Source organism: Alligator mississippiensis, chromosome 1 (assembly GCF_030867095.1).
Source record: "Alligator mississippiensis isolate rAllMis1 chromosome 1, rAllMis1, whole genome shotgun sequence".
In the NCBI taxonomy this organism is placed as follows: Eukaryota; Metazoa; Chordata; order Crocodylia; family Alligatoridae; genus Alligator; species Alligator mississippiensis.
The window spans coordinates 165,771,639-165,792,530 of record NC_081824.1 but is presented as its reverse complement, the minus strand read 5'-3'; the positions used below and the strand labels follow the sequence as shown (position 1 = coordinate 165,792,530).

Below are 20,892 nucleotides of genomic sequence, written 5' to 3'. Positions count from 1 at the left end.
GTTGAAACACCACTAAGGAGGAGTATTCTGCACTGGTCCACACCTGCAGGGAGTGAACTAGGAAAGCCTGGGCTGCAACTGAACTCCAACTGGTGACACAAATCACGGAGAATAAAAAGTTCTTCAGACATGTGGGGAGTCGAAAGAAAAACAAGGGCAACATTGGACCCCTGCTAAACCATTTGGGGCAGCTGACTACCAACACCCAGGAAAAAGCCAATCTGCTTAATGATATAATGCATATAGCCCGCACCCAGATATAACCCACACCCATGCATAACCCGCGGAAAATTGCATTTTCGCAAAATTTTCCGTGCATAGCCCGGACCCTTGTATTCCCTGCACCCCCGGGCGAGGAGGAGACATGGCTCCCCAGCCTGCCCGCGCTGCTGCCCCCCTCCCCAGCCCTGACATGCCCTAGCGGCGCAGCCTGGCCCACCCCAGCCCCTGGGCGAGGAGGAGATGTGACCCCCCAGCCTGCCCGCACGTCCCCCGCGGTGGCGCAGCCCGGCTCGCCCCTGCCCCCGCGGTGGCGCAGCCCGGCCCACCCCGGCCCCCCGGCAGTGGTGATGCAGCCGGGCCCCGCTGTGGCCCCCCGCCCCGGCCCTGACATGCTCTGGCAGGCGGTGGCCACGGTGGCGCCCTCTGCCCGGCCCCCACGGTGGTGGCAGCGCAGCCTGGCCCGGCCCCCGCGGCGGCGGCGCAGCCAGGCCCAACCTGGCCTCCGCGGCAGCGGCGGTGCAGCCCCCCAGCCCGTCCGTGCTGCTGCCCTCCAGCCCGGCCCCAACATGCCCCGGCAGGTGGCGGCAGTGATGCCCCCCCGCCCGGCCCATGCACTGGTGGCAGCAAAGCCCGGCCTGCCCTGGTCCCTGCGGCAGCGCAGCTGGCCTGCCCTGGCCCCTGCAGCAGTGGCAGCGCAGCCCAGCCCGCCCGGGCCCAGCGGGCCCCGCCACAGCCCCCCAGCCTGACCATGCTGCTGCCCCCCTTTTGAAAAATAGTCCATGCATAGCCCGCACCCTTGTATAGCCCGCACCCATCCATTTTTTTTTGTAAAATCGTGTATAACCCATGGTATATATGCTTGAAAATACGGTACTTTGCATCGATTTTTCACTAGCCCAAAGGAACCACCCTGCTCAACATGATGTGGGATGACCAGGGTAAGGATGAATATATACCCACCATTGGCATGGATCTTGTGAGGGAGCACCTTGAGATGCTGGACCCCCACAATTCAGCTGGTCCATATAGATTGCACCCAAGGGGCACGTCCACATGAGCGTGCACATGCCTCTTGCCCCGCCTCAATCCCCTTTGAGGTGGGGCAACAGGCATCTGCGGGAACAAAAATATGTTCCCCGCGCTGCAAACTTTGATACCCAGGGGTCTAAAAAACCCCGAAGTATAAAAAAAGCGGGGCAGGGCATGGTCCCTGACCATGACCTTAAGCAACCGGAGGTTGGGTCCTCCATGGAGATGCTCTGGCTGCCAGAGCATCTCTATGGTTGCCCCTCGCCCTAGTGCTGAAACACATGGCTGGGCAGGCCACGTGTTTCAGTACCAGGGCTCTGGTGCTGGTGAGTAAGGGATTCGGGGATGGGGGGGCTGGAGGAAGGGGTAAGGGACTGTGGGGGGGGACCTCCACCAGCCCTGCCCACTCCCCCAGCCCCTGCAACCCCCGCCAGCCCCCCCAACCCCTGCCCTGTCCGGCCCCATTCCCCCAAGCTCCCCCATCCCTGCCCCCCCACCCCATACTTAAAAAAAAGAACCAACCTCCCCCCCCCCGCACTTACTGGCAGTTGGAGCTGCTGTGTGGCTGCCTGGGCCCCTGCCCGCACAGTGCAGGGCAGGCTGACAGCCCCAGCGTCCTCAGCCTAGGCCCTCCTGCTCCCCCACTGTCCTGTGCTACCTGGGGGGGCTCTGCCAGGAGGCCCTGGAGCCCCCCCCCTTACCTTTCTTCTCAGGTAAGCAGAGGCTTTTTTTCCCCATTTTTTTCCTGCTCTTTTCCTGGGGTTTTTTTTCAAGTGATGGTGCCTGGGGTTGTGGGGGTAGCCTTGGTGGCCCAGGGGTGCAAGTTGGGGGGTGGGGCTGGGTGTGGCAGCCATTGGGGGGCTGCAGCAGCTGGTGGGAGATGGGGCTAGATGGGGCAGGAATCAGGGGGCTGGGGTGGGGCATGTGGGCCTTGCAGGGGGGGTGGTAGCCCATGTTGGGCCATACCCCTTGTGTGGGGGATGAACCCCCTGGTGGGGGGTCATACCCCTTGTGAGAGTGCCAATCCCCCTGTTGCGGGTCTGAACCCTTTTTGGGGGGCTGAATCCCTTTTTAGGGGGCCAAATCTTTTGTGTGGGGGACAAACCCCTTTTTTGGGGGGGCTGATCTCCCTGTTGGGGGAGTGTAGCCCTTGTGTGGGGGCTAAACCCTCTGTTGGAGGGGTTGAATCCCTTGTGTGGGGGCTTAACCCCATTTTGGGGAGCCACAGCCCTTGTGTGGGGGCCCAACCCCTTGTGTGGGGGCCATCGCCCTGTGGGAGGGCAGTAAAGTATGTATTCATGAATTCATGAAACCTGTATTTAGGGTTCACTTTATTATGATAAGAGACTTGCTTTAACATTGTAGATCTATCAATACAACATTGTCCAACTGATCGCTGTCTGTCTCACTCTCTCTCTCTCTTTATAGTGGTCTTTTGTTTTACTTTTGGAGGAACATGGATTTGAGGGTATTTTAGAGAGTGATTTTTTTTTTTTTTTTTAAATCAGGGATTTCTCAGTTTTCCAATAGGGAACACCAGAATTCCTGCCAGGGAGGCCAGTGGCAGGACCCTGCCTGCTCAGAGCTGGCACCTTGGATTTGGCTGTGGCTGACCTCCTGGCCAAATGGAGCCAGGACATGCTTTGACAGTTCAACGCAGGCCACCACACCCAGAACATCTTCCCGGTGATAGCTGCCCAGATGGCCGGGCAGGGGGCACAAGTGGCAGTAGTGTCACACAGAGGCCAACCCTGCAACTGCAGTCCACTGGCAGCTGGCCCAGAGGGGCAGATGTCTCTACTGGCTCTGCAGTCCCCATCCGGGTTTGGCAGGTGCACAGCAAGTTACAGCCAGGCAGCAGCCCCCACCGCCAGACTGCTGCAGTGGGTAAAGGGTGCAGGGAACTCTCAGGGCTGCTTCAGCAGTCCAGCTGGCACAAGGGGTAGTGTCCCCAGGCACCAATTAGCTGGGCCCCAGAAGCTCCTGAGAGAAAGTAGCCCTGAGCTAGTAGCCCTTGCTGTACTTGGTCTTGGTGAGGCTGCAACTTGAGTACTGCATCTAATTCTGGGTTCCACAATTCAGGAAGGACAGGGAGAAGCTTGAGAGAGTCCAAAGGAGAGCCACGCGCGTGATCAGAGGGCAGGACAACAGGCCTCATGAAGAGAGGCTGTGAGCTATGGGACCCTTCAGCCTGGAGAAGCGCAGGCTCAGGGGTGACTTGGTGGCAGCCTATAAGTACATAAGGGCTGTGGATCAGGATCTGGGGGAACACCTGTTCACCCCAAGGGATTACAAGGTCCAAACTCCTGCAAGAACATTGTAGGCTAGTGTGACAGGTCGTCACTCTGGGCCGCCCTTAATGTGGCCTCCACACCTGCCTCTGGGGCAACCGCCCGCCTACTCGCCTGCCATGCCTTGATCTTAATTGAATAATTAGTTTTAATTAGTAGGAGGCTGCCCGTATACTGCCCCCTCCCCCTAAGGGGGCGCTATCTGCAGCTCTGTTTCCTTCCCTACACCGCAGTCCACACCTCGCCGATGTAATCACCATTGTCTCAATTCTCTATTTGGCCCCTTACTATTCTCCCTGGGCCTTCCTTCCTTTGATGCACGCTCCTTCTGGTGATAGGGCTCCCTCCGGCCCTCTCTCGCTCTGTGCCCTCTTCTCTGGGGTTTTCTCTACAATGCTGCCCCCTCCTGGGGCTTTCCGGTGCCCAACTTGGGCCTCCCAACAATGCGGCCCCCTATCAGGGGCTCCCAGTGCCCAAACTTGGGCTTCTTAAACGCCCCTCTCTGGGGCTAGGGTCTATGCACCCCGTATGCTGTGCCCTCACTGGCGCTGGGGTCCCCACGCTATTGTGGGCCCCCTATGAGGCCTCCTCCAACCCTTAATAGCCTCACCCAAACCACCAGTTATAAACAACAAAGCAGAACACAAACTCAAGCCTCTTGGCTACAACTTAAATATAAGTCGCCTGGCTATAACAATGTTACTCGGACATCATAGAGCAGCCACCCTTTACTCAGCTGAAGCTGTATCTGCAGTCAGGCTGCTTCTCACATCTTAACTCCAGGAACTCCTGCCCCTCTGGCTGCTGGCAGGGAACTGCCTCTGGCCTCCTCTCTGTGCTTTATATAGGAGCCAGCCCCTGCCCCTTTCAGTCAGCTGACCTTCCCTGGTTGCCCCGGCAACCCACAGCTGTGCTCCTTAGTCACTGCTAGGGCTCCTTCCCTAGCAGTTTTCCCCTCTTCAGGCACAGGGCACCTCAGTGCTCTGTGACAGCTGGACATAAGGAAAAACTTTGCTGTCTGAGCCCCCAAGGCCTGGAGCAGACCCCCACCCAGAGGTGGTGCAAGCACCTACTCTGGACACTTTCAAGAAACATTTGTGTGCTTATCTTTCTGGGATCCTTTGACCCCAGCTTTGACCTGGGGCAGGGGGCTGGACCTGATGATCTTACAAGGTCTCTTCCAGTCCTAACGTCTATGAAATTTATGGAAAACTGAACATTTGCAGATGAATGGCTAAAAGTTTGAGACAATCTCAAGTTTGAAACTATTTCCATCTGTAATATCCTAGGATTTAGGATATTTTAAAGTTGCCTCAGTTTTAAGACAGCTAGAAGTTTGAGATAAAGGTAAGTTTGATATGGCACACCGTTTGAAATGGCCTTCATTTTAAGCTGTTAAAATTTATAAATTAATTTTAAAATCAATTACAATTTTAACTAGCTGATTTCAAACATTCATATCTTTAAAACAATTGACCTTCTTTGCTTAAAAGTTGTCTTCATAGAATCTTAGAGAAGTAGGGCTGGAAGGGACTTTCAGAGGTCATTTAGGCCAACCCCTGGCCAGAGGCAGGATCATCCTTACCCAAATCATCCTATACAAATTTATTGTCTAACCTACCAGTAAAACTGCACAGTTAAGCCTGACACAGCCACAAGGCATAACATCCTCACCTGCCACAGGAAAGGCAGGAGCACAACAGTAGCCAATGTTCTGCTAAGAGGGTTGTTAAAATATCTTTGAGAGATCCAAGATGCCCCAACCCCCCTCCTCCCTCAAGTCTGTACCAACCTGACCATGGCTTAACATTACTTCCAGACTCCAATATGGTGATCAGTCTGACCCTGAGCAGAGGGACAAGATCCTCTAACTAGGAACCTTTGAGTAAATCTCAGCAGGAACGCTGGCATGTCCCAGTCAAAATTTCCAGCCTTGGCTGCAGCCAACACCCAATGCTTCTGAGGAAGATGAAAAAAAACCAACTCCCCCAAACCCCCGCCCTGACATGTATAGCTATAGGCCCTATATGGCAACCAGCAAAGCGCCGAAGCACGAGCGTTTACCCATAGTAGAGCACAGGCATAGCTACTTCTAGACCATCCCTGACCAATGCTTGTCCAACTTTTTCTTAAGGACCTTCAATGGTGGAGAGCCCACAAGGTCCATTGGCAATCTATTCTACTGCCTTACTGTGGAATGGTGAAGAAGTTTTTCCTGATATCCAATCTAAACCTACTTTGCTGCAGTTTTAAGACATTGGTTTGTCCCGGTCTCTGCAGCAACAGAGAAAAGGTATTTTACCTCTTCTTAATGGCAGCCCTTCAGATATTCAAAGGCTGTGAACATGTCTCCTCTTAACTGCCTTTTCTACAAGGTCATTGTTATTTCATAACTTTAGAAATGTAGCCATGGTTGAAAATGTTGTAGTTCAGTATGTTGGATGCATAAGAAATTCCAGTTTGCAATATACATCATCTGAAAAATAAGAGACTTTTTAAAGGCATAAAGGATAAGAATTAAGGCCTGGGTAGGTGTGTAGCACAATGCAATCAGTTTTCATGGCAGTGACTGTCAACTTACACAACCATAGAGGAAAAAGTGCAACTATTGGAATGCATCATTGGAATACTCAGTGACATGGAATTGTCCAATTATTGTTGATTTTTGCTATGGTCTCTAGGCTATCTGGCTTCATGTACTGCATCTTGGCTTTGAGGGCTAGAAAATGATATTTAGAGGTTTGTTTTTAGGAATTGGCTTGTAGGTAAAATAGATATTGTATTAGAACAGTGGTTCAAGGGAATGGCAAGGGTTAATTGATTTCTAAAAGCCTGTTTGTTGCACTGTTTCACAGCTTTCAAGTCAGACAGGGTGTCTGAGGCCAATGGACATGCACATTCTGGGAAATTAAAAACATTCAAACCTTGTTTTCATAACAGAGATAGGCCTGGCTCCAGAGCCCACTTGCAAAAAAACCCCAAACCCTTGGGATTTCTGGTTTCAAATGAAACGACCAAATTAAGGTGTGTGCACGTGATAGATTTATGAAGATAGGATTTAGGCTGACAAAACAGAATGTGGACAGCATGATGGCCCCAAGGAAACCAATCAGCGATATCCAGAAATGAAGTCATTGGAGGAGAAAGAGTACAAAATGAGGAGTTTTCAAAACAGCAAGTTGGCATTGGCTCCTCACTTCCAAGGTTGCTGATGTCAGACATGCAAGCAAAGAACCTAAAGGTAGCGTTTATGTACCGGCTAGACATACCACTCACATTGTGTATGTTCTGGGCACTGGGGAATTTGGGTAATGTATGTTGTAATCATTTTGGTTGCTTTGTCTGCATTGCTCTTATTTCCTATCAGTGTATCAGTAAAATTCACCTATTATCAACCAGAGCAGTGGTCCGTCTGAAGGTTGTGCTTGCCCAGAGCAGGGTATCAGGTGAGTTGTGAATCCAGTGCCAACAGGCCTCTGTCTTGTTATTCAGGCAAGGTGGCTCAGAACCTCCTTCCAACATGTGCCAGGGAAGCATGGAGTTTTTAGCTGGTTCCAGGTCTCTGGACCTTGCTTGCTTCCCTATTTTCCCATCAGCTACTCTGTTTATTCTTCTGGCTCCCCCTTGCTCTCTGGCAGCAAATTAGCCTCCTGCTCAGGCTACATCAAAGAGAAGGGAATATGCACTGTAATCCAGTTAATTCATCTTTGTGGGGAAAGCTGGAGAGCAAGAAAGAACTCTAGGCAGACTCCATTAGGGCAGGAAAAGAAGAAATAAAGAGAAGTGCCTGGCTGCAGAAAAATGGGTAAATACCATATTCCATGGTATCTTGGAAAAATGTTTAATTCCAAAGCCATAAAATTACCTTCTCTACAGGGTCCTCCTTCAGGTGAATGCAGCTTTTAAGATTATTGGTTTAATCTCTGCAATCCCAGGAAGACCCTGCTCAATTAGTTACATTCCCTTACATGTCTAAGTTTCTTTCTCCAACCACAAAGGCAGGATTTTTTTTTTCAATGGCAGCTGAAATTCTGTGGCAAGGACTGAATTCTTTGGCAAATTCGATAGCAATGGAATTTTGGAACACACAGAGCCCTGACTAAAGTTACACCACGCAATCTTTCATAAGGTCACATTTTCAACTTTGAAATATTTTTCAACCTTAATGTATTATTCTTTTGTTAATGATAGGGACTTGTAATATTTTATTTTAAAGAGTATAACATTTTCCAATGAAGCTTGTAAGAAGCTGTTTGCTCTTTACAGGTTTTTTTTAACATTGCTTTATTTTATAACTAAGAATGGTGGAGTCCAGATGTTCTTTATAAGGCTCCTGGAACCAGAGCATTCTGGACTGATGCCTCCCAAAAACAACCTTCCTGAGGAATACTGTTAGTGTGATCCTCTGTTCCCCCACCCCTTTTTCTTCTTTTTCCTATTTGTGTTGAAAGACCAAGAGTTGAAAATTTCACAGCTATATATCATCTTGTGAAACATACCACTTAATTATATGCTACTGGCTGAATGCATCCACTTTACGAATAAATGTATTAAACAGTAGTTTCAGTCATTTACTAAATGCTTTGTTTTGAGGTGTCCACTGAAAAATTCACGGAGGAAACCACAAAGAACTTAAGGATGATGAGTTAAGATAATGATGTCAAGATTTGAACAGCAGGATTGTACAGTCTAAAAATTTTTGAAAAATGTATCACTAAATCAGCATTTTCCAAAGCACTCAGCTAAAGTGCACCTTGTGAAAGGAGCTCTTGTTCATGGCTGCAGGATGTATTACATTATACGGACAAGGAGTAAACTTTTATGTTAATCAGTGACTTTGATAATGAAATACAATTCCTTAAAAGTTTTTGAAGATGAGGCCCTGCGGCTTTTGTTATGTGGCATACCTCAGTGCTACAGTTTTGTTCTGACTTGTCTCCTCTTATACCCTCCCCTGATACCACACCAGGCCATGCAAGGGGGCCTCAGAAGGCAGTCTTATGGCCATTTCCTTCTCTTCTTGGGGGCAGGGGAGTTTTTTTCTAGCAAGATCTAGAACTGTTCTGGGTTTATATGGCCCCCAGGGTAAACTGGGGAGTATAGTGGAGAAATAAAACCACTTGTACCCACTTCATGCTCCCCCAAGTCCACAAACTAGGAAGCACAGCAGCTCAAGAGCAGGCCTGAGCATGTGCACCAGTACTACACTCAGGCTCTCTGGCTCTTCTTATGGAACTGAAAATGTACATAATTGTCCCTTACACCTGCATAGAATCCTACTGACTTCATTGTGGCTCCAAATGATTGTAGTGGCCAGGCCTTGTGAAGTAAGTGGTAGGATTGAGCCCACTTTATTCTTCTGAGAGACTTTATTTACGAACTGCTGCAAACTTTTGTGTAAACGTACTGTTAAAATTTAATGAACATTTTTCTAATGTCACTAGGAAAGTGTTTTGGTGCGAACCTAAGACTTGCACAACAAAACTGTCCCTAATTAAAACAGGTCAAGCTGGCGTTATCTTTGTTCAGACCAACATTACATAACTCCGGGTCAAAATGATGTGCAAATTCACATCTGAAGGAAGCAAAAAGGCCCATTTTAATTAAGATATAATAAGCTAGTTTCTCAAGCAACATTTTATGGAAGTAAGACATATGAAAAATTACAAAAAATACATGTACCATTAGGTTTAAAATTTTTATTGTGCTGCCAAGAGCCAAATTACAAGAAACCGCCTTACAGTTAAAAAAGTAAACAAGCAATCTGCCAAACCGCAGTGCACTCCAAGTGCCACATATGCATCTATTTTATTTTTTCAGAAAATGATATCTGCATTTCTCTTACAAGAGCACAACAGGAACCAAAGTAAAAGAGTGAAATGGATACAGCACATAAGATAAATCATATCTTTAAAATAATAATAATAATAAAATAATAATAATAATAATAATAATAAAAAACATTTTACACCATGTCCTATATCCTGCTAATATTTCCAGAATATGGCCTTGATTGTAAAACAAAAGCAAGCATTTACAATTTCTGGATAAAGACTGCTTACTCTTATGCAAGGAATGGATGATTTGTCTTGACAGAATCTGTGTAATGACTGGACAGAAACATATCTGTTTCATTATCAGATTAAGTACAAAATGTTGGGGAGACTACATTTTTTTCTTACTTGTTTTTGGAAACTGAAACCTTATAAACAGAAAAAATGTTGACCCTTAATGACATACTTATTTTTTTTTCTTTGATGCAAACAGCTAGAACACCTTTTTGATATTCTAAAGCAAAAAATTGTTAATCTTCAGATTAATAAATTAGGTCATTATAATAATAAATTAGTTTTTTTCACTTTTAAAGTTCAGCAACTTCTGACCAAGTATTTACAACAATACTTGAGAGTTCCTTTACAAAAAATACATTTCCTTTTCACATTAAGCATACTGGGTATCTGTGTCTTTCATGACAAGCATTTGTAAAAGAAAAAAAGGCAATGCACAAATGGGTAATTAGTATAAAAGTGCCAAGACCTGTTTGGAAAGTTAACATTGTATTATACAGTCAGAGTTATAAATGAGGCAAGCTACAACAAACTTCCAGCTTAATGTGGACAATATTCCAGTAGTTGTTTCAAACAATTGTTTGAAAAATAAAATCCAGGAGCTGATGGTGTTATTCTGTGGAACTGATTAGTGCTGCATGTATACTGTCATCAGTGTCTCTAGCCAACTCATTCATTAAAAGCCTTTTTAAGGCCAAGCAGGAAAAGAAATAAGAAACACCCTGAAATGTAGCAAGTAGCAAGAGCAACGCTTACTGCTATAATCGTGCACGTACTGTACACACGCAAACACAAGAGTGCACACACACACCCACATGTACATACACACACACACGCACACACACACAAAACACTTTCAAATCAAATAAAACTGTAGGTAGAATGAGATGCTCTCCTTTTGTCTTTCCTAAACTCACAAGTGATTAAGCACTGATATGGAATGCCTGTTTATCTGTTTCTGCTCTGGGTAAAATCTCTCTCAGATAAAAATACATTCAACAAGAAAAAAATTAAAAAATTATATATATACTGTATATATATATATAAATACTATATATACGGTATATATACATATGTAGTGTGTATATGTACATACACATGTATAAATACATATGCATACATACACACATGTATATATACATACACACAGGCATACAAATACTTTTTGTTGTTTTTTAGCATAATTATATTTACATAAATATTCCTATACTGCTAAAGTTTAAAGAAGCATGATCTCCTTTTTTCTGAGCTTCAAAAAGGTGCTTGAGTAATATACAATAAAATTAAGCAGCTTCCTAGCATGGAAGTAGTTTCTAATCTGCATAACCAGTAAATAAGAACAACAACAGGAAAAACCTTACACCAGTCTCTTTAAGCAAGAGCTTTGTCCAACGAAAATAGTTTTTCCTTCTTCTCTATTGAAACGGTATGAACAACCAGAGATTAATACAAAATAACAAACAAAAACAAGACAAACAAACAAACAAAAGCCCCTGGAACTGCATGGTGTTCTTGACTTTTCCTTTCTTTCTTCAATACTGTTGTCAAAAGATCCAGTGCTCATATCAGGAATTACTTATGCCTCAGTCATCTGCTAACTCTGCCAAAATCTGGCCAATCAGCTTTTGAAGAAAACAAAACAAAAACAAAAAGCAGCACAAGGTATAATTTTATACATCCTTAATAAACCCACCCTTTATATTCTGCTATAACCTCTTTCTTGCTATATTGTTAACTACACAGCTTCTTGTCATATAGAAAAATATTTGCAGCTACACCATACCTGTGATGTGACAGGTTCTGTTCTAGGAGTATATTATTGTAGCAACAGCTGAAAAAAAAATCAGACCTTTTTGTTGGTTGTTTTTTCACATGGGTTTAGGCTTTGCTGCAACAAATGCAGTTTTAGAGCAACAGGAAGCCACCATCCTGATGCTTGGCAATGCCCTTTGTGTGTTTTCTCTTCAAGCCAAGCTTGACCAGCTTTTCTTCTTCAAAGCTTCCTCTCACATCACCACCCACCCCCACCCCAAATTCCCCCTCCCAAACAATCTCTAGAGCTATGTTACAAGCAAATACATCTTCACAAGTTTTAAAACTTTGGTTCTAAGAAAACACTTGGTCAGTTATTTCAAGGAAAAGTGGGAATGCTTGTTCTGGCACATTGCAGGAGTCAGAGCCCATCCCAGTAAGGTCTTAGAGCTGTACATGAAGTCACAAATCCAATACAATCCACTAAGCAAGTGCACAATTCTAGTTTTATTTTAATAGCAGACTCAGTCTCTCTCTCTCTCTCGCGTGCGCTCTCTCTCTCAAATCCTTGGCAAGGATGCAATTCTTCAAACTGTTTGATAGAAATTATCTGCCTGTAGGTTGTTCTGTTTTTGCATGCTGTAGAATCCACTGTATCTTGAATCTGGGTCAGCAATTCTTAGCATCCTTTGAGAACTGTCCACCTGGACCATTGTACCTTTCTTGCAGTCCACGTATACCAGCTGATTATTTAGGCAAGAAGGCTGTTTGAGAAAAAAAAAAAAAAATATAAAAACTCAGTTCACACATCCTTTTTATCCTTCTTCCATAGCAGGAGCGTGAGAAACTTTTGCTGCTGAGAGTTCACAAAACTTTAATTTGTTTTTTGTTTATTTCTTTGTTATAAAAGGTCCAACTCTTGCAGTACTTCAAACGTGCATAGGCTAAGGAAGTGATCAACAGGAAGGAGAGCATTAGGCCTGCAGGCATACAGCTGGTAGCAGAAGTTGGCAAATTAACCATTTTAACACTGACAGACACGAAGCTCCCCAGTCTAGCTCACGGCACTTCACAGAAAGCACCATGAGTTAGATCAGGGGCAGGCAAAATATGGCCCACCAAGCAATTTCATCTGATCCATGGGTGCCCACCAACTAACTGTACCCTGCTTAGCCTGTATGCTTCACTTCCACCCTCACGTGTAGAAAGGCCTGGTCCAGCCGGCTTACAGTTTCTGGGAGGGGCTGCTGCTGCCACTGCTGCAGCTGCTGGAGGACCTGCTCAGTTTCCCCAGCATCCAGCAGTTTCTCGTCATCTCCCTGCTGCAATACTCACTACAGAGAGCAGGTAAGGATGCTGCGGGGGTGGGGAGAAGCTGCAGCTGGGCAGGGGAAGGGAGCACGGGGCTGGCAGGAGCACAGTACCCATGCCCAAGGGACTGCAGGAGTGTGGAGCTCAGGTGGGCAGAGGATGGGGACCCTACTACACACTCCCCCGCCATGGTGCACAGGCCTCGCTGCTAGTGGCAGCAGCAGCAGCAGGCCCTTGGGGGTACTTGTGACCCACGCAGGTACTACTGCCCAGTGCTGTGTGGCTCCAGCCAGAGCTACACGTGGTGGTGAGGAATGCAGCCAGGCTGGCCCTCCTCTGTCACGTGGGGCTCCCCAGAGTGCATGTGCAGCTCCTGGCACTCGTGCAGTGTGATGGAGCTGGGTGCTTTCCCTACTCCCTGCTGCCGTGTGCAAGTCCTCGGACTCTGCCAGAAGTGGGCAGCAGTGCCTGGGTGGGCCATGAGTGCCCCAAGGGCCTGCCGCCTGCTGCTGTGACTGACGACGGGTACTGTGAACTGTGTGTGTGTGTGGGGGGGGAGGGGCTCTCCACACCCCCCAACTCTCCTTCACACCCCACAAAATGCACACACCCACACCCTGTCCCCACAGCCCCCCACATATACACACATCCCTGCGACATACCCTACACCCCCCCACATGCAGCCACACCCTCTCACAAACCACACTCCTCCCCCCATGCACAAGCCCACACTCCCAGCTACACCCCACACACACTATATAAGACCACTGATGAGCTATTATGCAATCACCTCTATACACACTATACAAACACAAATCATGACAAAAATATTTTTTGTAATAAAATCAAAATATAGCAGGTGTTTGTGACTTTTAGTATATGAATTTTTTCTGTTTCTAAGATGGCAGTGTCCCCCCCTGCCAAGGAGTACTTCTGGGGGCAAAGGGAGGCACTTCATGTGGCAAAGGCTAGGGGTTGGGGGGGTGGGACTTCTAAAAGTCACCTGTCAAGGGGCGGAGCTACCCTTGTGGCCCTCCAGACAAAATAATTGGCCACCCCTGAGTCAGATTGATCCTCCCGACCCAACCATTGTTAACGGTTGGATTGGTAGAGTGGGGGATTGAACTTCATTTTGGAGGCAGTCCAGCAAGGGAGGCTGTGTGTCTGCAGTCTCTTACCCCTTGCCCTGTTGCAGGATGGGAAGGGGAGAAGGCAGGGGAGCGAGATCCATTCTTCTTATTTTTAAATATTATAGAACCGACTACAAACTGACATCTCACAGTGTCTGGCTGCCCAGTTTGAGACAGTTAACTTTCTAATGCATTTCTCCAGCATCAGAAAAATTAAATGTTGTTAATGGTTCAAATATTTGATTCCCTACTGTGATAACAGTACCAATGGATAGAGGGGCAGATCCAAGATTTGGCAAAGGGGGATGTAGGGGGACCAGGCAGGGTGAGGGATTCCACCCTACCTATCCATCACTGCTGCTGCCACTGTTCCCAGCTGAGCCCAGGTCTCATGCAGACTGGCTGGAGCAGGCACAAGTAGCTTTGGCACAAGTTTCCCTGCCCCAGGGGCAGAGAGGAAAGCAGCAGCAGCAGGTGGAGGTGGGGGCCATGGGAAGGGGAGCAGATGTGCCTCTAAGTATAAAGTGGAAGGGGGGTTGGATTCTTATGTGCTTTGGGAATTTAAAAAAATCCCCAGAAGCTCTCATGGAGTGGTCCAATTCAAAAGGGGGTTCTACTGTACCCCTCTGGATCTGCCCCGAATGGATATAACCTGTTGCTAACTGCTCTTTAACAGGATAAAAAGTTTAGAGGATAAATTAAATACAGTAATCTTAGTACTTCTTAATTTTAGAAATGTTTTCAATACAGTTTTGCACAGCTCAAAAATTAAACAGAAAATTCTGGATTAGATGGAACTATTTACATCATGATGTTCAATAGAGAGTCATACAGCATACAGTAAATGTCTACCAACTCAGATAAATGTCAAAGAGAAGGTACAGCATTTACGACCTGAAAACTATTTACTGTGCATGAAATACTTTCAACTACACAAAATTGATGTTACAATAGGGGAAAAAATTTAGATGAACACGTAGTTTTAGTTGTAGAGATCAGATAAGAAGTGACTGTGTTTGAATCTGTGCTTGTCCTAACAGATATATCTGAAAACAGGTTTTGTTCAACAAACCAATTTACTGTTTTACAGCTTTTAGTGATACCTATTTAAATAGGAAAGAAACTAATATTAATGTGGTCTCATACTACTAGAGAGCAAAAGGGTTTCCCAGATTTTTAGCTCTTCATTTTTTAATACTTTAGCACAACTTGTTTAAATTAATTATTTTTCCCCCCAGTCTGATATAGCAGAAGCCTTTTTTGGTTATGTTATATTTTCTCATTTAGCTGTATTCTTTTATATCCTTTCATTTATCATACCGGCTTCTGCTTTGGTGTGTTGAATTGCTTCTTAATATTACACCTGAATGCTTTATTGTACTAAGTTATTCTGCAGAGTTTTGTTTTCTTTGGCTGTAAAGTAAAACTTCATTTGTGTAAGAGTAAATTTTATAGTCAGTGTTCCTGCAATTATTCCTTCTCATTTTGCTTTCTCCACATAGGTTGCCCACGGTTCAAGGAAGTGGCTTGTGTTTTCTATTTAAAAACTGTCAGTGTTTGGGGGGAAAAAAACCCATGTTTATTGGATTTAGTTGTGTGGTTCAAGTGACTAAAACACTGAAGGCAATATTTCAAAAAGAACAACAGATCAAAACCTCCTGATCTGGGCAACCTGATTTATTACTATTATAAAGGACTTCCTAATTAATTTCTCTCTCAGTATAGTTGCTCATATGTTTATACTGTGAGAATTATTAAGACATATGGCTTAAAGCCGGCTGAACTGCAATGCACTCAATGTGTCTATGTAGCTAGGGAGATCATGTCCCACAAAGCAAGTGCAATGGGCACTGAATTATTGGAATACTAATGACAAAGAGGAGACCCAGGACTGCTCCAAACAAAATTCCCAGAAAGCAAAGGGAAGCATCAGGTATTAGGATTGTAATGACCCTGAGCCAGGGCTGTTATTTGCATTCTTGTCTGATGTGCACATCGTTACACACATGTGTGTGCATGCGTGTATATACACATGCACAAATAAACTTTGACCCTTTGTGAATTCACAAATCTACAAAGAAGAGCTTGCCTATAAATGGCTTCCGCATTCTGCCTGGAATGTATTACATACTACAGTGCTGCTAGAGACTGAAACAAAGATGCTTTTATAATAAATAAGAATGAAGAAATAGATTTTTTTCTAACTATTGTTCTATTAAAACAAGATTTCTAAGAGATTAACTACATAGCAAATCTGATCTGCCACTTTTATCCTCTTGTTCACACAAATAATATTAAATAACCCTTCCAATTTAGGAATAATGGCACCAGAACCTGACATCTAAGTGGTAACACCTTACCCTACAGCAGGACTCCTGCTAAAGTCCAGAGGCTCAGTTATGGAGCAAAGTGGTCTTCCATGTAAAGAAAGTTCAAAATATGGTCCTATAAGGAATTAAATTATTCTTTTGTAAAAAAACAAAACAAGGTTACATTTTTTAATATATAAGGACATTTCAAGTGACATGACAGCAGGGTATTAACAGAGCAAAGATCTGCCATTTTAAAATTCTTCTGTGCTAAATTAGGGAAGGTGTAGCAGTATTGAAGTTCCTGCAAAAGAGGCAGCAAACACCCCTGAAAGGAAGGCCTACCCTTCTTTCCAGCTTCAGGGGACTGAGACCTGGCTCTGTGTTCTTTCTCCCCCAGTCCCTTTCTCGCTGTTTTCACTTAATAGCATTTCACTGAACCCCTATACATGCTGTAATACTTGCATCTTGATTGTAAGGAAAGAGAGAATAGGCACCAGCTGAAGGACAGAAGACATATGTAGGACAGAAGACTGTGGTGGGACTATTGAAGAGAGAGATCAGGTCAGGGTAGGGTAGGGGCAAGGAACCATGGATAAAAGATAGTAATATGAGAAAAGTAAATAGGAAGTAAAGTTGAAAGACTGCAAAAAGGAAGGAGAGAAATAGTGAGACATGATGTGACCTAGAAACTCCAAGGATCAATCCACTGGAGAAAGGGACTCCACAGAATCGAAATCACTGGCTTCAGCAACTCATACTTGCTCAAAAATATCTTCTGGCATATTATTTTGTTCAGTAGGCAGCAATGTAAAAGGAATAATAAACTACATGGGAACAGATGATTAGTTTTTGTAATGACTATGCTTGAAAGATGAAAAAGAATGACCCTCATTCAAAATGAATGCTTGGCAACCAACTCCTGGCTTTTGCTTATGGGAATGTGTTAAAATCAGTTAGGCTGTACAAATGCTTCGTTGATAACTTTTTGCTTTTTTTTAAGCTTAGTAGTGAATTGTCTTGCAGTTGATCAATGTTTCACCAAAACTGGGGTCAGGGTAAAAATCTTTCCATCCATCAGCAGGAGGAGTTACAAACTTCTGTCCTCTAAGATATTATCCATTTTCTCATTTTCCTAAAATACTTCTTTTGGATAGTGCTCTGTGATTGCAGTCTGTTGGAAAAATTCTGTTCTTCTTACATGACTGACAAGGTAGTGAACAAAAACACCATTCAGGTTTAAGAGCCATGGACTGTCACGGTCCGTATAAAAAGTTGAATTTGAACTTAAACAGAGATTCTTTGTTACATTTGAATAATGTATATACTCTCAAAATTACAGCAGTTACTTTCAGGTACAGAATGATTCTTCTGAAATTTACAAGCAAATCCATTAGTTAGCTTCTGAATTTTAATACCAGTCCTTTAAGACATTTCAGATATTTCATCAGACTCTTCTGTCTCAAATGATCATAAACGGAATAATGTAGATTCTTCAAGCTTCCCTGCATTAAAACTCCCTAAAAATGAATGTGCTGGCTGAATTGGAAGATTTTAAGGCTTACTGGACATTTCTGGCATTGCTCTTTTTAACCAGAAGTTTTTTTCCCCCCTCCAGTAGCCATGGAAGATTACTATTCTAGAGAATTCTACCAAGAAATGACATTTTTCAAAATGGTTGCCACCTACTATTTTTGTCATTGGAGAAGAAGAAACAGGATGCTCTCAGAGATTCCTAGTATTCCTAGCTTTTTATCAAAGAGCATGATGGGGCAGGTCAGCCATTTTAAAAGACTGTAAAACTATCATCAGTTAATGACCATTTAATGGCATAGTATTTCTAGTTAGATGATTTATACATTCATAATATGCTAATACTGAGGAGTACCAATGGATTTTGTATTAACAGCTTTTGTTCTGTATATCTTTATACGGTAAAGTTGTGTTCCATATAATAAATTAGGATGAGATGCACTTGCCTGGTCTATGGTATGTAGAAATGAATGGAGTGTTGGTGAATTAGTATGAAATAGACTTTAATACCGAAGTCAAAATGAAGCTTTTCTGTGCAACCATACCTATGATTTTTCTATAGTGTTTCAAGTGTTTTTTCACTATTAATTTCCAAGTTTTCATACAATTTCATTTTTATAATTGCAATCAATAATAATGGTGTTTAATTCATATCTACTTATACCCTAAACGTGTCTTAGAGGTTTCTGTCTTAGCAGTATAGATGGCAGTTAGCAGAAAATTTGAAAATGTTTTGATACATATACACAATAACTATCCTTTGAGGGCAAATTTAAAGTAGATGAGAGCTATAGTAACTATGCCAACTATGTACACAGAAGAATCTTTGACTGCAGATTTGTTTGTCTGCTGATCTTGGTTCTTGCTCCTGAAAATTCATATTGAGCGGCAAATTGGTGATTTTTATTTGACATTACACAAGAAATAATTTATTATAGCAACTGAGTACAAGTGTTATGAAATAATTGTGATGGCTAGAACCAGAAGGGTTAACGAGCAACTTATAGCAAAAGAAATTTGCTTTTTGAAGGCATCTGAAAATATTGGCTAAAATAGACCTTATGAAATGACTTCCTGTAAATGTTTCCTGCCTGTCTGGAGTATAACCTGTAAAGAATATATATAACTGTTTGTACCGGTCATAAGACCGACATAAGTTTTTAAAAAGCAGAGCTAAAGAATAAATGCAGATTTAGCTGATTTAACAAATTTTTGCTTAGAGTCAGTCAAATTAATGAACCTAACCACAAGGTATAATTAACATTAGGGGGTTGAACTTGGGTGGGTGGGAACATGCTAATCTCAGACCTCAAAGTGATGTGGTGTGATCTGCTCATTGGGTAAACCCAAGCTTGGGCAGTAACTTCTTATAATAATTCCTAACACTTTTAAACCCATAGGGTAACAGCTATAAGGTAAGACTGTGAGTGGCTCTAAAGCCAACAGATTAGCATAGACAGGATATAAAAGAACACGCACATTAAGTGACCAACAGGAAGGACGGAACATAATGGTCATTGCTGTCCCATGCCCCCGTATCTCTTACTTCCAGTCTGAGTGAGGACCAGATCCTGACTGAGGGATCCTCCCCAGTATCTCCCTCCGACAGCATGGATTGGGGATGCCTGACTTTGCTGAATCAACTTGACATGTACCTGACACTGAGGGTCTATCGATAAGTTGCTAACCAAGTGGGAACTCTTCGTTAATTTGTGTGTCTGTTTTATTATCACTGTCAATTTTTAACTTTTTTTGCTATGTTATCTGTTCATTAGCTTAACTTTTTATTAACTGCTATACATGCAAACTATATCTTTTGCTGTTATAAGTAAAATTCAACTTTACTGTCATAAGTAAAACTTGTCATTGCTTCACTCCCAACACATCACTTCCTCGATCCCGAACCAAATATACAGTATACTCATAGTGCCCAGCTGGCCTGTGACAAATAATGCAACATGGGTTGAGATGCAGGGAAAAAATTAAGTTGACATTAAGTTGATCAAATGTACCTGAAATACATTCCAGGTAATCTCCTGTTTTTCAGAAATGGAGACTTATACAAATAAAAGTTTCACTGTACCTTTGTTGGAGCTTTGTAGCAAGACACAGGTATCCACTGCTTTTTCTGATTGACAAGCAGAAGGGCTATTATAAGAATCAGGGCAGTCATGATAGGAACTGTCACCCAAGCAACAGAGCTGAGAGATGTATCTTCATTTGGTTGTGGTCCTTTGCCTTCTCTATAATCACTTTGAAGATGACTCATGTCTGAAAGGTATGAACAAGAACATTTGTTAGTAGTAATAAATCTTAAGTGATCCTGCTCTGTCTGGATCATAAACAAGAATAGGATTATAAAAGTACCAGCCTTAGCACCTACCAGTATTTTGGCTTTGTGCTTTTTCCCCCTGTTATCTATGTTCTGAAATGTTATCTTATACTGACTGGTGCAATCAATGGCCCTTATCTGGATATGATAATTGTATTTTCAACTGGAGACACCTGAACAGTCTGGGGCTTGGAATGGATTCAGTAGTTTATGGTGAAGGTACAGACCTGATGGAAGGATCTATAAGATTTGCCTATACCTATAATGAGCTTCAGGGACAGGACAAGTAGAAGTGAGAGGGGAAAGGAGTATCTGTTAACTTAGTTTTGTATGAACAAGTAACTGTGACTGGAACAGTAATTTGACAAGTAGAATGACAGATGGCTTTTTTGTTCCATTTAACTGTGCTTTGTGCAATTACAGCATATACATGGTGATACAGCACTCATTATCTGGCACTATCCAGTTCTTAGTTTGGTATAAAAATCTCGAAAAGCTGCAATGTTTCACAATATCGAGCCAAAGCACATGTCAGATCTATTAGCTCATATTTACTTTACATAGCTAGGCTTTTTGGTCACTCTGGGGATGGGGACAAAATGTTATTTTTGTGCAGCTATTCATGTATGTATGGATATACTAATATATTTATTTTTACATCTCTCTCTCTCTCTCTTTATATATAGATAGATAAGTAATTGCAAGAATAATTGTTATTTATTATTAATTTATCTGACTGGTAAACCACTATATATATTCACTATCCTTTCATGTTCATCCTCTTCTAAATATTGTAGCTGCTGGGAATAAGAAAGGTAGTAAGAGCATCTTTATCTCTTTTGATCAGGTTTAATTTCCAACAGGTATATTTCCTTTTTATACACCTTTTGAGGTTTTATTTCTTTTGGGGGCTGG

General features: G+C 43.5%; 1 protein-coding gene across 1 annotated transcript in view; it reads right to left on the bottom strand.

Moving 5' to 3' along the window:
* Window positions 1–9,226: 9,226 nt before the first annotated feature.
* Window positions 9,227–20,892, bottom strand: part of CRIM1 (cysteine rich transmembrane BMP regulator 1) — a 379,726-nt gene continuing 368,060 nt past the window's right edge. The window contains exons 16-17 of the mRNA XM_006265483.4: window positions 19,729–19,916; window positions 9,227–12,126 (exon numbers count right to left, since the gene is read on the bottom strand). Coding sequence (XP_006265545.1) covers window positions 11,950–12,126; window positions 19,729–19,916 — 365 coding nt within the window. The 3' untranslated portion in view covers window positions 9,227–11,949. The remainder of the gene's footprint in view (window positions 12,127–19,728; window positions 19,917–20,892) is intronic.